The 16,693-nt window shown below is 39.8% G+C and overlaps 1 protein-coding gene across 1 annotated transcript in view; it reads left to right on the top strand.

Moving 5' to 3' along the window:
• The first annotated feature begins 7,792 nt into the window (after nt 1–7,792).
• The window catches only part of dpy19l3 (dpy-19 like C-mannosyltransferase 3), an 80,426-nt gene continuing 71,525 nt past the window's right edge, over nt 7,793–16,693 (top strand). Inside the window, exons 1-2 of the mRNA XM_038270844.1 lie at nt 7,793–8,809; nt 11,745–11,872. Of these exons, the coding sequence (XP_038126772.1) occupies nt 8,680–8,809; nt 11,745–11,872 (258 nt within the window). The 5' untranslated portion in view covers nt 7,793–8,679. The remainder of the gene's footprint in view (nt 8,810–11,744; nt 11,873–16,693) is intronic.

Below are 16,693 nucleotides of genomic sequence, written 5' to 3'. Positions count from 1 at the left end.
TGGTGAAAATTCAAAGCTCTAATGACCCAGAAACTCTCAGCCCTGCGACCACCGCCTCCAAGGTTAACAATGAAACGAAATATAAGACTGAGTTGGAGCAAATGAAGGTCGCTTACCAAGAACTAAAGTCCAGATATGAAACAGACATTTCTGCACTAAAGCAGAAAGCAGAAAAATGTCAACAGGAGAACGAGAAAAGAGCAAAGACTGATCTGCAGCTCATTAATGAACTCAGAGCTGAGAAGAACAACCATCAGAATAGGGCTCAAAACTTTGAATCCCTGCATCAAAAATCCACAGAGATGGTGAAAAACCTGCAAGGTGAACTGGAGAAAGTTCAAGTTTTGTTCCAGGAACTGAAAAATAAGTATGATACCAACGTCTTTGCTCTAAAACGGAAAAAAGACACATTCGAGCAGCAGCTTGATAAAGAGACAGAAATGAGGAACAGCCTTAGAGCTGAGAAGGACGCTCTCCAACAGCAAGTCAATTCCCTTCAACAATTGGACTCTCGGTGTGAGGGCAGTTATAAAAGAAAGCTGGAGTATCTGACAGATGAGCTCGAAGACAGAGATGACCTTGGTCCTCCAAAACGAAAAATGGCCAGGCGCCAAGAGGCAAGATCCCAAAAAGACTCCATCCCTGCGAAAACCACTTCAGACCCTGCGTCCATGGATCTTGACGACCTGTCAGAAGAAATTCAATTTACTGATGTAACCCAGATGGAGCTAGATGAGTTTGTGGAGGAGATGCTGAGAGAGGCAGATATTCTGGAAGAGGAAGCCCGCTCTTAGGAAACCCTGCCAGAGCAGAGGGACAGTCCAGATCCTAAACCAACAGAAAAAGGAAGCTGGAAAAAACTGATTAAATTATACACATAAAATAAAAAAAAGCAAAAAAAAAAAAAAAAAAAAAAATTAAGTGTGTGTCTGTGTGCAAATGAATGCACATAGGTGAGTGTGAAGCGTCTCCTGCAGTAGTGTCGAGGTCCTGCTTCGTGCTTGCAGCTCTCTGCATTCAGCTACTGCAGCTGGCATGTCCCTACATTTGGGCTGAAAAGAGGAGCCAGGGTGCGATTCTCCTCCTGCCGGTACATAGCCTCTCCACCCCAGAACTCCAAGCAGTGCCTCCACGTGGCCACACACGTCAACTGGGTACTTTACTGTCCCAGGCCAAACTGCCGGGGATCTCGGAGCAACAGTGGGCCCCAGAGACGAGACCAGACGAATCCCACCACCATGAGGACGTGTCTTGGCATCCGTCAACCACTGTCCCAGCTATGGGCAAATAGCCTTACTACCTTGTAAGCAGTGTTAAGCACTATAGTTCAAGAAAATAATTAGTCCCCGATTCCTGTTTTGGAACACCTGTCCCCGACTAAAGATGTCCCTGAAAATGTCCCAGATTTTAGTGTTTTATGAATGAGGGGGAAATGTTGTGTGTAGACTGTTATTAGGGTGGAATGAGGGCATGAGCCTGCTGCACGCAGTAAAATTTGTCAGCTAGCTAGTTGGCAGCTGTTAACGTATAGATGAGGATTATACCGGTGTTACAACTAAATCTGTGACCCGTCATATAGTGAGACCAAAGAGTCTGGTCAGAGTCTCTTCACAACTCTGCTATCTACTAACCCTAACTTCCCTGCATTCATTCCTACACCTAAAGAAGTCTATAGTGATATAGATGTAGCACATCCTTGGGTCACAATGTATGAAGGGTCACAGATTTTCTTCCTCCACCTAAATATTCCCAGTATCTCATCTAAAAATTACCAGCTTTCAACAGGTGTATAAAACAAGGGTCTTATTTTAACTATTAAATTGTAAGTTTTTATATTGTATGTACTAATGTGTTTGGAAATGATTTTGATTATTGTTTGTTTCTGTTTTACATTAGTGTAAGATTGATAGAAGAAGAAAGGAAGAAGATCAGAAAACGGATAGAAAGAAGATGGAATGAGAGCAGAGAAGTAAGAGGAGTCTACTTAAAAGAGTTAAACAGAGAGCAGGTAAAAGTAAGAAGAGTGCTAGAATGTCATGATCTTGGCAATGATGATTGACTTAATTACTAATTTCATTCACTTGTCTTACTCCACCTAGTTTGTCATTCATCTGATCCACCTGCTCCTGCTACTATTTAACCTGCCTGTTTCCAGTTATCAGCGCTGACTATTCACCAGCCAATGGTGAAACTGTTTGAGCGTTATCTTGGTGTTTCTGATTACCTGATCCTGACCTGTTCTGCCTCTCAACCACTGTCCCTCCTGTTCCCGTCTGATTTCTTAGGCAGACCTGTCTCTGGACTGGATCCTGCCTGTTTGCTGAATTTGGAGCTGTTTCCTGTCAGTGACCTGGATTTTCCTCCATAATCTCTTCTGTCTTCTGATCATTTGGTTCTGAATTCTGAGCACTTCCTTGACACCGGCTCTGGCTTCGTCCTCTAGATTATCCTGCCTTCCTTCCTCTGCCCGGATCTGATCTCCTGCTTGTTTTCCGTCCTCCGGGGCTCCAGCATCTGGGATTCTATGTGCGGCACCTGCCACCTCTTGCTGTCAGCTGACCAGCTGGAATCAACCATGTTCTTTGGACACAGACTGAACTATTAAAACAGGTTTCCTTTCTGCAGAGGTTCCTGTCCAAGATGCCCTAGCTCTTCACTGCAGATCAGTTTTTAAATAAATGCATTTTGAGAAATTGTACTGTCTGTCTGTCTTGAATACTGGGTCCAGCTTGAATTAGAAAGTAAAGAAGATGGAGAGGGAAGAAGACAGAGAAGACTGAATGACCAGATGGCACTAATAAACACGATTGATTGATTAATTTGACTAATCTTAAGAAATACTAACACAATTTATATGCTATTTTTATTGTTTAAATAATAATAAATGTGTAAAAATGGGTTAAAGCATCACTGTCCCGGTTTACCAATCTAATTTTGATGATATGTATTTCTTTTTATCTACCAGCTGGAAATATCCGCAAATTTGATTTCAGAAATCTGGTCACCTTATGTTATAATGCAAGCTAAGAGTCATTGCTCTTTCTATTTTTTTCTAGTTGATGCAATCAACTGATTTTCCTAAGATAGAAAACTTTAAATCATTTGACTGTATTGTAAAGTGCCTTGAGATGACATGTCTTTGGAATTGGCGCTATATAAATAAACTGAATTGAACTCAATTGGTAAATAAACACCTCAGGTGGCGTTTATGGCAAGTCTGGAGTCAAGGGCGTAGGTTTGATTTCAACTTTGGTAGTTCAGTTTCATTAGTCTGATGTCATTGGTCGTGTGCAAAAATATGCATGCTTAATGTGAGCATCAGGGCACATTTTGTTTAAAGAGAACAGCAGCATTTCTTGCTACATTAATACAAATCTTATAAGCACTACACACACTAGATGCAGTTTATCAATGTTTAAAGCATCACTGGCTCTGAGGAATGTGGAATTAGGACTTATTTCCACTTTGAAAAGGTTTGCATTTAAACCAGAGACTAAGACACTGTCTATTTAACCAAATATAGTCTGAATATGTCTGTTGTATGTAGATTTATCCTGTGTTTTCTTTTGAAGATATTGAATTGTGCAAAGGTAAACCCCACTCTTATTTTCATATATAATATGCTCTCTCTGTTTCATGCAAAATAATACATTCAAGGGACGGAAAATAATGTATTTACATGAGCACTAGAACAATAAGAGGAACTGAAACTGAGCATTTCAAATATTAACTTCACTATACAAGTTGTACATCTGGGCTGTAGTTACTCTGGGTCGCCAATTCCATGTATTTTATCTGGGGATGAAACAATTAATCATATTAATGGATCATTTAAATAATCGTCATCTAATTTAGTAATTGGTTAATCATTAACCGTAGTATAGGGCCACTAAAATGTACCTTTAGCCGACAGAGTGACCCACTTAGAGCAGAAATTATACCAAGATTGTAAAAAATATGTAAACGTTTTTCATTTAAGATAAAAAAGTTTTTGTCTGTCAATATTCTCCATCAGAACTCCTCAATAGGAAACGTTTCTGTTTCACCTGGTTTCATTTAGTAAAAAATCTTCTTTAAGGAACCTTTGGCTATCTGATTATTAATTGATTTATCGAAGAAATAATTGACAGATTAACCAATTTGCAAAATAATCATTAGTTGCAGCCCTAATTTTATGGTAACATTCCAAATACATTTCTTAATACAGCACTGAAGGGCAGCTGCTTCACCCTGAGGCTGCCCTGCATCATTATATCTGTTTCCTACAATCATATAATGTTTCTGTTATACAAGAGCGTTTTTGATAATAAAGGATTAAATGTAACACAACCTTTTATCATCATCCCATATTGCTTACTGTCTGACTGTGTCTGACTTTTTTAGAGGCATCATCTACAAAGCACAACACTAAGAATGAGCCTAAGTTTATTCCAATATAAAATCACTTTTAACAATTATAAAAGATAATATAACACTATCTTATCTGTAATCTAATAGCACTCCAAATAAACAGCCAGTTTCAAACATGATTTACCAGACATTAATGTTTGCACTAATTTACTTATGGACCGTGTGGAAATCTAGAAAAATAGAATCAGTGTAAATAGAGTTCCTCTATTGGTCTTTATCCTATTTCTAGAACTAGAAGTCAATTTAATAGAACTATTTTTATGTGGAAAACAAAAAGTAGCAGATCTTTAGCATCCTTCTCATGTTCTATAAAAGAAATAAAACCTGTTATTATACCTGAACAGTAATAGCAAAGTAATATTGGTGAAAAAGAATCAGAAATGTTGATAGTTTACAGTCTTTGCTCATTTTAACAGCAGTTTTCAGAACTCCTGTCTGACTCACAATATTTAGTTTTAGAGAAGAAATCCTAACGTTGGTTACTTACATTTCTCAAGTTCCAAATCAAAACTCTCTCCTGCTTCTTTTAGCATAGATAATATTTAGTTTTTTAATTGGGACTAGTTTCGTAGCCTAATAGCCGTTTTGGTAACCGCCGTATTCTAGCATCATTTTTTTTTTTTTTTCGTGCTCCACGCACACACATGCAGACTAGAAAACAATTAATCAGAAAGAGAGAAGATGGAACTTAAGGCAGAAAAATCAGAGAGAGGAGTTAAACAGCGCAGCAAAGTTCCATGCGCTGCTACGTGAAAGTTACAGGAAAGACCAGGCAGAGGAGCTGCGAGAGGAAAAGAAGCGACTGCTGCAACAATGCTGGATTGTAAATTATAAACATGTTGTTCACATCGAATTATTGGTAGGGACAAGTAGGTCGGTCCAAAATTTTGGAAGAGACATGTCCCCATAGTCCCTATGCAAACCTACGCCCAGAAGCTTTATTGGTTGCATTATTGGTTGAACTCACACTCATAAAGTTATAACACAGGTGGCACTAAGGGGGGAAATGATGTTGAGATCCCCTAGGTACATGGAGGGCATTCATTAAATATCTAAATATGATCAATATAACAGGAATCTGGGAGATGTGACATTTATTTATTCATCCAACCAACATATAATTCAAGCATGAAATGCACCATTACATTATAAAATGCATCACTGAATAAAAGAATGTCTCATTAAATTCTTAAAAATATATTCAAAATATTCAATGCAATAATTAAATGGGATTTAAACAAAACGTATTTAGCCTGAAGATAATTACTTCATAATAAATAAAGGTGGATTTATTAAATGTATTTTTAGAAAGTCTGTTGCATTACTTCTACAATTACAATTCAACCTGATCATCCACTCAGATTGGTTAAAAAAAGTTTTCTATCTAAGGAAAACCAGTTGATTTCATCGACTCATTGACTCAAAGGCAATCCCTCACACTGAACGTGCTTGTAGCGACAGTGGAAAGGAAAAAATCCCTTTTAAGAGGAAGAACAACTGGAAGGCAACTGTAAACCAGTTTCACACGCGGCCCCGCCCAGTAAACACACAGCCAGGCAGACGAGCTCCGAGCCAGCTCCCATGTTAGAGGATGAAGAGAGCACATCCTGTTAGTGACAGTCAGAGAAACAGGACTACACTGAAAAACAGGCCAAGCTCCAGCATTTATAAACAAAGGTGTTGATGGCAGCAGCACAGCTGATATTTCTCTCCAGGATGGAGTCACAGCCAAACAGGAACAGACCAGATGAAGCTACTATGAGAAAAAGCAGAGAGAGCAGAACGTTAGAGATTGAACTAATAGATTCTGCAAAGTGGGAGAATAGAGATAGAATGAAGCAGAATGATGACATAGGGGTCCCTTTGTCCTCCAGCAGTCTAAGCCTATAGCAGCATAACTATAGAGATAGCTCTGTCAGGATCCCAGTTTTTGTGTTTGTCTTGTCTTTTGTGTTTCTCCCTTCCACCACCAGGAGGCGCCAGACTCCAGTTTGCCTCCTCATGCACCTACAAGCTGTTGCCTCATCACCGGACTGCTCTTAAGCTGCTGGTTGCCACTACTGCGACGCCAGTGTGTTTGCCAGTTTGGGGTGCTCTAGCCAAGCCTTGTTTATTCTGAGTCTAATCTGAGTTTTTGCATTTTGAATTTTTGTCCTCTAGCCGAGCTGAGATCACATAGAGTTTTACTGAGCGGTTGTTTCTCCCCGAGACTAAACCTTGTTTGTTCTTTGCCTTTCGGCAGGAAGCCTTCCTGCAAACTGGACCTTTTCGGACCGCCTTCTCCCAGGTGGGATCAACTGAGCCTTATACTGAGCGACGGATTCCAAACAGGAGGTTTGAATCCAGCCACCTTTGAGCACGCTAAGATTTCTCTGAGTAAGGAAGTCATCTTCACCACGACCCGTTCAAGTACCACAGGAAAACTGAGTTGCAACCAGCGGCTACATCATTCCACTCCGTCTGAGTTCTGGGTAAACCCTGTTCCGCCCTCCACCGAATCAAACATTCTCTGGAAGACCAACACACAGACTGAAGTCTACGTGCATCTTCTTCTCTGGAAACGTGAGTGGCAACAAATCCTCTCCTTCAAGATTGACAACTCGAATTTCCCACTGAGCCTGAACCTAACAGTCTGTCTTCCCTTCGTCTTCCAGTTTCCGGCTGAGCAGAGTTCGGAGGAACTCTGCAACAAACTCAATATACACTTCAATAAAACCCGTTGAACTTTTATATTGTGTCTGTCTGTTTGGCTTCATTGCATGTGGGTCCGAGCCTTAGAAAGAATTATGACAAGCTCAGGATAACCTGAGCCACTCTAACTATAAGCTTTATCAAAAAGGAAAGTTTTAAGCCTAGCCTTAAAAGTAGACAGGGTGTCTGCTTCACAGTCTCACTCCCACTCTACAAAATTTTTATAATAAAGAGATAGTAACTCATTATAATGAGATTTTTTTTTTTTTTTAAAGAGTGGCGGAAACGGGCTTCCATAGGTGAACTAGTACTTTATATTTCCCATGCTTGAAGCAACAGTGGAGAGGAAAAACTCCCTTTTAACAGGAAGAAACCTCCAGCAGAACCAGGCTGTCCTGTGTGAGCGGCCATCTTTCTGAGGCCGACTGGGGTTCAAGGAGACAGAAGCAGAGATACAAAAGGCAACTGTCAACCAGCTCCACAGGTGGCCCTGTCCAGGAAACACACAGCCAGGCAAACAAGCTCTGAGCCAGCTCCCATTTCAGAGGATGAAGAGAGCACATCCAGTTAGTCAGTCAGAGAAACAGGACTACACTAAAAAACAGGCTGATCTCCAACATCTATAAACAAAGGTGTTGATGGCAGCAGCACAGCTGATATTTCTCTCCAGGATGGAGTCACAGCTAAACAGGAACAGACCAGATGAAGCTACTATGAGAAAAAGCAGAGAGAGCAGAACGTTAGAGATTGAACTAACAGATTCTTCAGAGAGGGAGAATAGAGATAGAATGAAGCAGAATGAGAAAAATGGTCCCATATCCTCCTGCAGCCTAAGCCTATAGCAGCATAACTATAGAGATAGCTCAGGATAACCTGAGCCACTCTAACTATAAGCTTTATCAAAAAGGAAAGTTTTAAGCCTAGCCTTAAAAGTAGACAGGGTGTCTGCTTCACAGTCTCACCCCCACTCTACAGAATTTTTATAATATAGAGATAGTAACTCATTATAATTATATTTTTTTAAAGAGTGGCGGAAACGGGCTTCCATAGATTAACTAGTACTTTATATTTTCCTGATATAAATGTCCAGTTTGTTAAACCCAACCTGCTGCTCATCTGTTTCTAGGGAAATTCTAATAACAAAAATAAGAGGCCATTTAGACGTTTTATTTTGAAAGCCACAGCAGATGACTTCCGGTCCTCAAACGGAGCCGCAGCCTTTGAACCATCTATGCTTTGAACACTGGATGAATTGAGTGGTTTGGGAGGAAAAGGGAGACGTTAGAGGCAGGAGGTGAGACAGTTTGGGGGGGAGGACCGTCTGTCCCGACCCCACCTGGCGCTCCTTCAGACCCCCAGGATGGGTCTCTGACGGAGCCCGTCGGTCCGTCCGTCTGCAGCGCCTTTGTGTGGAGCGCAGAGCCTCATCCTGCCTGGCCGCCGGTGAACGCTTCACCGCGGTGCGTTTACTGCTAAACTAACCAGCGGGGGAGGCTGCTGGGAGGGAGAGGTGGTCTGTTCCTACTGGTGTTTTCCAGTCCGACCGCAGGGTGAGCAGGAGGCCCGCTCCGGCAGAGGATGAGAGCCAGCAGCCCAAACATGACCAGTCTACGTCAGAGGAAGGGCAGCAGGGGGAAGGAGGCCGCTGAGGGTCAAACCCAGCAGTCCAATTGTTGCTCTCATCACCATCCAGACAAGATCCTGCAGGGTGAGTGGCTGACCCTCCTGGGACACGTAAAAACCAATGCTCCCTGCACCATCAGTTGTTTCACCCTGCTGCCACGGTTAAACAAGCTCTGCACTGGTGGCTACATGAGCTTTAGCTCACACTGTATAGAGTCAGAAAGGGGTCAAAATGTTTGTAAACTTATAAATCTTAGTTGAAACTGAAAAAAAAAAGTTGAAACTGAAAAACTATAAGTTGATATTGAATGTGAAATTTGTACTGTATAATCTGAGAAACTAAAAAAGCAAACAAAAAAAAATCCCTCAGCTTGAAAAAACTCAGGTTAACATTTTAATTAAACTTTTTTCTTTAATTTATTACAGTTGCAGATTTTATATTTTCATATTCAAATCATTTTCTTTCAGTTTCTATTTTTTATTCATTTTTTTTTTGTTTGCAATTGTTTTTTTCAGTTTCTGGAGCGATGTGTTGCATTCATGGACGGTGGGAACTCCAACAAGAGTTCATGAATGCAACATGGAACAAGACATTTGATCACTGCTACACTATAGGAAATAGATGTTTTCATTTCACTGCTAAGCTCTACTGTCTAAATATACAAAATGACAATAAAAGTTGTTTAATGTCTAAGTCTCCAGCGCTGCTGCAAGCTGTCAGTCACATTTCCCCGCCCACTCCCGTCAGATTGGTATGGAAGCCCGTTTCCGCCACTCTGTAAAAAAAGTAAATAAAAAATGATCTCATTATAATGAGATAGTAACTCAATATAATGAGTTACTATCTCATTATAATGAGATATTTTTTTTTTTACAGAGTGGCATAAATGGGCTTCCATAGACTTCCATACTTCCATAGATTGGGGTCAAAATTTGAACGTGAAAAAAACTGATTTGAAAGTGTAAAAAAAAAAAAAAAAAAAACTCCTGAAACTGAAAAAGCAATTTGAAACAAAAAAAGAAACAGAAAGAAATTGATTTGAATCTGAAAAAATAAAATCTAAGACTGCAATAAAGAGAGGGAAAAAAAGAAAAAGTGTAATTAAAATACTAAACTGAATTTAGATTATATTCTAATTTTATGTTTGCTTTTTTCCTCACATTATAAAAAAATTTGACAATAGATATGAGCTTCTGTTTTTTCACTTTCAGCTAAGATTTATAACTTCACCAACATTTTGACCCCTTTCTGATTCCATACACTGCACCAGGACTGAACCAGAGGAGTTTTTCATCCTCAGAAGGAGCTACGTTCAAACCAAATACGAATTTAGGAGCTAAAAAGCTTCTGCTGCTTCATTTTTGATGCCTGTAGACCTGTGATGCTCCTGAAGCACGTCCAGTAGAGTGTGTCCTGATGGGTCTGATGCTTCTGCTGCTCCTGTGTTCAATAGCAGAGAGCAGCTTTGCTATATTTGCTGTGATCAGTGGATAAAAATAAGTTTTAATATATTTGTATGTGAGGAAGTCCACCAGTTTATCCAGATTAAGATCCCGCCTTAAAATCATAGCCTACTGATGGGTTAATGAGGCATTTTGAAGCATTTCCACACATTGCCAATTTGTATTGATCTGACAGAATACTGACACCTGCTGGACATTTAAAGGCACTACAGGCAGCTTGTTTGACAGACTAAACTTAATTGATTTGATGACCTAGTACAACGATATCATTTAAGTTACTAGAGGTTATATTTTGTTATTTCATATCTATGTTTAAATTGAAGATATCTTTGACATTTTTGGATGCAGCCAATAAATAATATAAAAATATAGCCCAAAATAATGTGAAAAGTCAGGGGAAAATGTGAATGAGGATGCATGTGGATTAGGATTTTAAATCATATTTTTAAAACAATAACTACAGTAAAAACAGTAAACAAACTAAACAGCCGAAACATTTCTATTGCTTTTAGGCTGCTCCAAAATTCTGGATCATTTTAATGATAAACTGCAAAAGATGAGACATTTTTTTAGCAGATGCATCATGTTGACAGATACATTTTAACACAGTTTAGTGAGTCAGTCAGTTAGAAACACTCCTGTATGGAGAGATACAGGGGATACTCCTGTATTCAAAAAACACTTTAGATTTTAAAATGGAAAAAATGTTCTATTTTTTTTTATTTAAAAGGTCACTGTATAACATGGATGCATAAAAACCTCATTTTATTTCAGGGGTAAAATAAGGTTGAAGCGCATCCGGTGTGAACGTAGCATAAAGATGGCTGCCAGACAGCAGGCCTGTCCTTCCATCAGTTCAGGGATAGAGGTCACTGAGCTGCAGCAGGATCTCTGAAGATGTCTTCCTGTTTCAACATCTTCAGAGAACAAACCTGTTAGAAAAAGATTCCTTCAGGATGAAGGTTTAGAAAAAACAACCTGAACTGTTGACACCAAGAAAGAGGCATTAAACCTCATAGACCGTTTTCTATAGAAAAGAAAAACAGAAAATTCAGATTTGATTGAAACAGAAAACAGTGACGCTGCTTTTATCAAGGAAATGTATGAAATAGTTTATTCAAAAATGAAATTAAAGTGATAAATTGAAGCCTGGTTAGTAAGAACAGTTTGATGCAGAAAAATATTTAAACTAGAGTCGGCCAGAATATTAGAAACGGCTAATTAAAGGAGAACCAAAGCTGGTGTCTGACCCTGCCTTTAAAATAGGCAGATGGCCGCTCACACTGAGTCTGGTTCTAATGGAGGTTTCTTCCTGTTAAAAGGGAGTTTTTCCTCTCCACTGTCGCTACAAGCATGCTTAGTGTGAGGGATTGCCTTCGAGTCAATGAGTCGATGCAATTAACTGGTTTTCCTTAGATAGAAAACTTTGAATCAAATTGACTGGATGATCTGGTGAACTGAAAAGTTCCTTGAGATGACATGTGTTGTTAACTGGTGCTATAGAAATAAACTGAATTGAATTGAAGTAAGAGAGAATCAACTTGGTTTTCCTGCAGGCGATTGGTCGTGGGGATCTATAATCTGGACGTCCATCGGTTGGTCTGTGTCTGTCGGCCTGGGCCTGCTGTGCTCCATCTACGTGGCCACGCTGCACGAGAACGACCTGTGGTTCTCCAACATCAAGGTAAAGGCTACAACTCTGGTAGCTGTGGGTCTGTGTTATGGTCTGGTTTCAGTCTGTCTGCACTGGTCGATCTGAGCTGAGGAGGGTTCAAACTGCAGCAAATCCTCCGAGGCTGTAAGTGAACGACTGATTCCAATTTGCATGTTTGGGAACCAATCAGAGGCTGTGAAGCCAGAAATGGAGAAAGCAGACGTGTAAATGTAGAAATATTACACTCAGAAGTTTCTATCACCGATGGTGACATGGCGAATATTGTTTCACACTAAATTCAAAAAGGTTCACTTGTTTGAACAGAGCCACCTTTTTTATTCCAGTGTAACTCACAGGATGAAGGAGAAAAAGGTTGTTGGATGATGGGGACTCAGGCTATGGAGCTCAGTTTGGGCCAGAAGGTTTGAAACTGGAAAAAATAACAAAAATGTTAAAACTATTTTTGGAACTTAAAACTGAAAATAATAAATAAAACTGAAAAATATTGTTTTAAAGTGAAAAGAATTGATAATGAAAAAAATTGCACAAAAATTAAAAAAAAAAATATTTAAAATTGAGAATAAAAAAATAAAAATCAAGACAAATTTTAAAACTGATAAATGTTTTTGTAACTGAAAATAAAAAATTAAACTGAAACATATATATTTTTTTTAAATGAAAAGACTTGATACTGAAAAATTACACAAAAATTTAAACAAGTAAAAAAAATGAAAATTTATTGCAATCACTGAGTCTGGGAGCGGCCATTTTTGCTCCAAATATAGTAACCCCTCCCTCCTGCCATCTTCCGGCAGTGACGTCACGGTGCGGTAAGCCTAGCGCCATTCTCCCCGCTTTACAAGCAAAATCAATGGGAACTACTAGACACATCTGCAATCAACAACAATTATTGAAGATTTCCAGAGGACTTCACCATTGAAATTCACCAGAGCTATAGTGAAACTGACAATGCCCACGTGCATGGCAGTTGGATGTTGGAATACATCGGGTAAAAGTGGAAAAAAAAAGAGTTATTTCTCCTTTCTAATTCCTGATCCTCTACGGACGGGTTTGTCGTTGGATTACTAACTTGAAGAGACTTGGATAATAGCGCGTTGTGACAAACACCAGATACAGCACTGGGACTTGATCAACAGCTGATACCGCACCATGACGTCACAAACCAGTAGGTGGCAGTAGGGTTCTTTGACAAACATGGATGGCTCCAGTAAAGCACATTCAAAGGATTATTACTGTTAATTAAAAACACTGATCATTTATTGAACAGTATGTAATAATTTCATATTTAAAGTACTTTCAGAGGTTTGAATTCTGAAAATGACCAGACTTTTCCTTTAAACTGATTAGTTACCAAATAATATAGAAATAAAAGGGTTTCTTTTGCATGAATTATTCTGTTATGTTTTCTATTTTGATCTTAATAATACCACAGTTTATTATTGATAAATAAGTTTTTTTTTAAACAGTTCAGAGCAGAGGTCTTCATCAGGGGTCCGCAACTCCTAGGGGGACATGGAGGTACTGCATGAGGGTCGCAATTTTTTCCACTAATTGAAATGTCTTTAAATCCACATTAACATGAATTCAACACACTGTAGTAAACAGATAAATGGAGGCAGAAGATGTCTTTCAGTCATCAATGCACACATTCAGTGACACACAGGAGCTCTTTCAAGCTGGGCACCGTTTCATTCACAACACCTGTCCCATCAACCAGGAATCAGAAATACTTTAATAATCCCAGGGAGAAATTACTTTCGTTACATTACTTCATCTATAATAGAGTGACTATAGGACCAGTTTGAACACAATTTCATACAATATATTTATAATTAGGGGGTCCCCGCTTCATCTCGCCATCAGTTTGGGGTTTGGATGGTTTAGATGATATGAAAAGTTCCTCAATACTCTGTATATCATTGATCCTCATATCCTCTGTGGTACACTATAGAACATATAGATAATGGTGGCGGCGTGTCATGACTTTTTTTTCTTGTTCCTTGACTAACGGCGAATCTTCATCACATGCTTCAGTCAGACACCTTCTCCTGAGGCTGGTCTCCGTTCAGATGCCCTGGAAACGCGTGGTAAACGCCTCCATGGAGGAACAGCTTGATGGTTTTTCCATACCCGGCGCAAGGCCGATCTTTGAACTGGAAGCGCCGTTCCTCTGGGATGACGTTGATGCTGCGCTGTGCAGCAGCCCAGCCAAACATGAGGTCATGTTTAACGGCCCTTGTAGCTCGGCAGAAAAACATTGTTTTAGAGCAGAGGGCTCCGATTTCACAGTCGGCATCAAAAGCAGCAGGAAAAGGTGGAAATGAGAACTCCTGCTGTTTGCTTTCTCCTTTTCTAAGACGCTAATGGTCATTTGTTTTGGTGATGTGTGTAGAAATCCCTCTCTGAAAGTTTTATGGAGGTGTTTGGTTTAATTAAAGCAGATCTGATTGGGTTTGGGGTGGATGTGGAGAACCCCCCGCTGTCTGCCAGGCAGCTAGATTTATCTGTAGGAAACTCAAACCCAGGGAGAGAAAAGAAAAGTGGTTTCCCTCCCAGATGAGCTGAATTTACAAATAATTCAGAAAGTCTTTAACACAGAGCAGATATGTTAGTCTGTATTTTCCTCTCTGACGGATCAGAGCAGATCTACATTGTCTCCAGGCAGAGACCGAGGCTCACGGCGTTTGCAACAACTTGTTGAAAATAAAACCCATCTGGATAAAAATGGACCTTTGAAAAGCCACGCCCCCCTCCAACCTTCTCAGAGTGGACCGAGGCCTGGTGTGGGACCGCATGGAGCGAGCGCCGCTTCTAAAGACGGGCGTACTGTGTGCGATGTTTTCAATCGTTGCACGCAGCTACAGCTCAAACTGTACGATGAAACCGCAGGGTTTAAAAGTTCAAAGCTCACGATGCTTGTTCTCACACTGCGTGGCCCGACGCTGTGATGCAATCAACCACTCGTCGGACTCAGTGCTGACAGTTGCCGACAGTCGGTGTTCTTCAATCTGGAAGAAGAAGAACTCCCTTCTTTGCACATGGGCAGTGCTAGAGCTTCTGGTAAATCGGCACGTAGCTCTGCTTGAACAGCAGGATTCGCTCACGAAAACCTTACGACTGCCAACTTAATTTAAAACATTTTTGGTTTTCTCCCGACCTTATGATTCCTGATGTCGAGGTGGTCATAAGAGGCTAATCGCCCCTCGTTACCCCCTGTATACTACACGATGCACGAGGAAACTGAAAGTCGGCCTGATTGAAAAATTCTCGCACGACTGGAGAATTGGCCTGAAAAGGGCAAAAAAAAATCGTACAAAGTATGCCCGGCTTAACGCCTTAATTCTTCTGAAAGATTTAGATTTTTTTGTTCGGCTGATCTGAAGAAGAAGCTGCTGAATACCAACAAAGAAGAATCCTTAGCAGTAGCGGGGCCATCTAATTCTATCGAAGGTCAGGCTTAATGAAAGAATCGACCAGTTAGGTCGTTAGCTACGTTAGCAATAGGATGTTGTCCTAGCAACTTTAGCTTCGTTCACAATCACCAGATTTCATTATCAAAATAAAATGTGTTAAAAAAGATGAAATAATCACATTTTACTGTCTATGTAACGTTAGTAGCTGGAATAAAATGGCCGATCGACCTAATTATTGTTAGCTTGTGTCCAGGCAGAGAAAGCCTAACAGCGCTCTGCGCCAGAGAATTACATCATCCACCATATGGTGTAAGCAGGGGAGGATTTACCATTAGGCAATACCAGGAAGTTGCCTAGGACCCCAAGTTCCTGGGGGCCCCATAAAACTCTGTTGACATGTTTGGTTAATACATCTATTCCTTATTTCTGCACATCAATTATGTTTTTGATAAAAATCCTTTTGCTAAAATGCCATCAGAAGGCTGATAATCAGTGTGTCTTAGCTCTCTTGTTCCCTCCCAGTCCTTAGAAACTTCTCCCCCATAGAGGATTATTATCATTTAATTGTTATTGAATCGAAAATCAAGGAAAAGTCTGTTATTTTTCAGATCTGTTCTGGAAGCACGATCCGTACCATCAGCTCATTTGCACATGTGCAACCAGATATTAGATAGCAGATTATAGAATTGCAATAGCAGCGGTGCAGGATATACAATTATTTTATTATAAAATGATTAAATAAAGCTTAAACTAGGGCGTGCTTTGGTGGAGCAGTGGTTAGTGTGCACCACCCATGACCTGGGTTCGAATCCAACCTGTGGTCCTCTCTCATATCTGCTTTCCTGTCAACCTACTGTAAAAAAAAAACGAGCCACTTGTGCCATAAAAACAAAAAAACCCAACAACTTCAAACTTGGACAGAAGCTTTCCAAATTGCAGTGAAGGTTATTACATATTACAGTTAAAGTACGGTATTGCAAATATATATGTAATCAAGTGGTACTGTCAATAAACAGTCAGCAGTCCAAATCACTATTCCAGTCAAGGTAAGTAGTGCAAGATTCATTTAAACAGTTGTTACTATGGTAACAGTCAGCAGTGCAAGTGAACAATAGAGTATTGCAAATAACAAAATGGAGGCAGGTGTGAGAAGGGAGAGGAGAGTCTATTAGTATAAAGAAAAAACATTTATGGCGACCTTTATATACATCAGCTTTAATAAATAATGTAATTATGGTACTAAAGGTACTTTTTTTCTATCAGTGAAGAATGCTATTTTGATTATTTTTATGACTTTTCTGACACAATTTGATTATTTTAAAATTTTCTTCGTTAAACTTCTTCTCTGAGACCATCATGGGACATGTTCAGAGCTGTCCTGCAAAATATGATTAAACCATCATTATTTGCATTTAAG

The sequence above is a fragment of the Cyprinodon tularosa genome, unplaced genomic scaffold (genome assembly GCF_016077235.1).
Source record: "Cyprinodon tularosa strain WSP-4 unplaced genomic scaffold, ASM1607723v1 ctg78, whole genome shotgun sequence".
NCBI classification, from domain to species: domain Eukaryota; kingdom Metazoa; phylum Chordata; class Actinopteri; order Cyprinodontiformes; family Cyprinodontidae; genus Cyprinodon; species Cyprinodon tularosa.
This window is presented reverse-complemented; position numbering and strand designations above follow the sequence as displayed.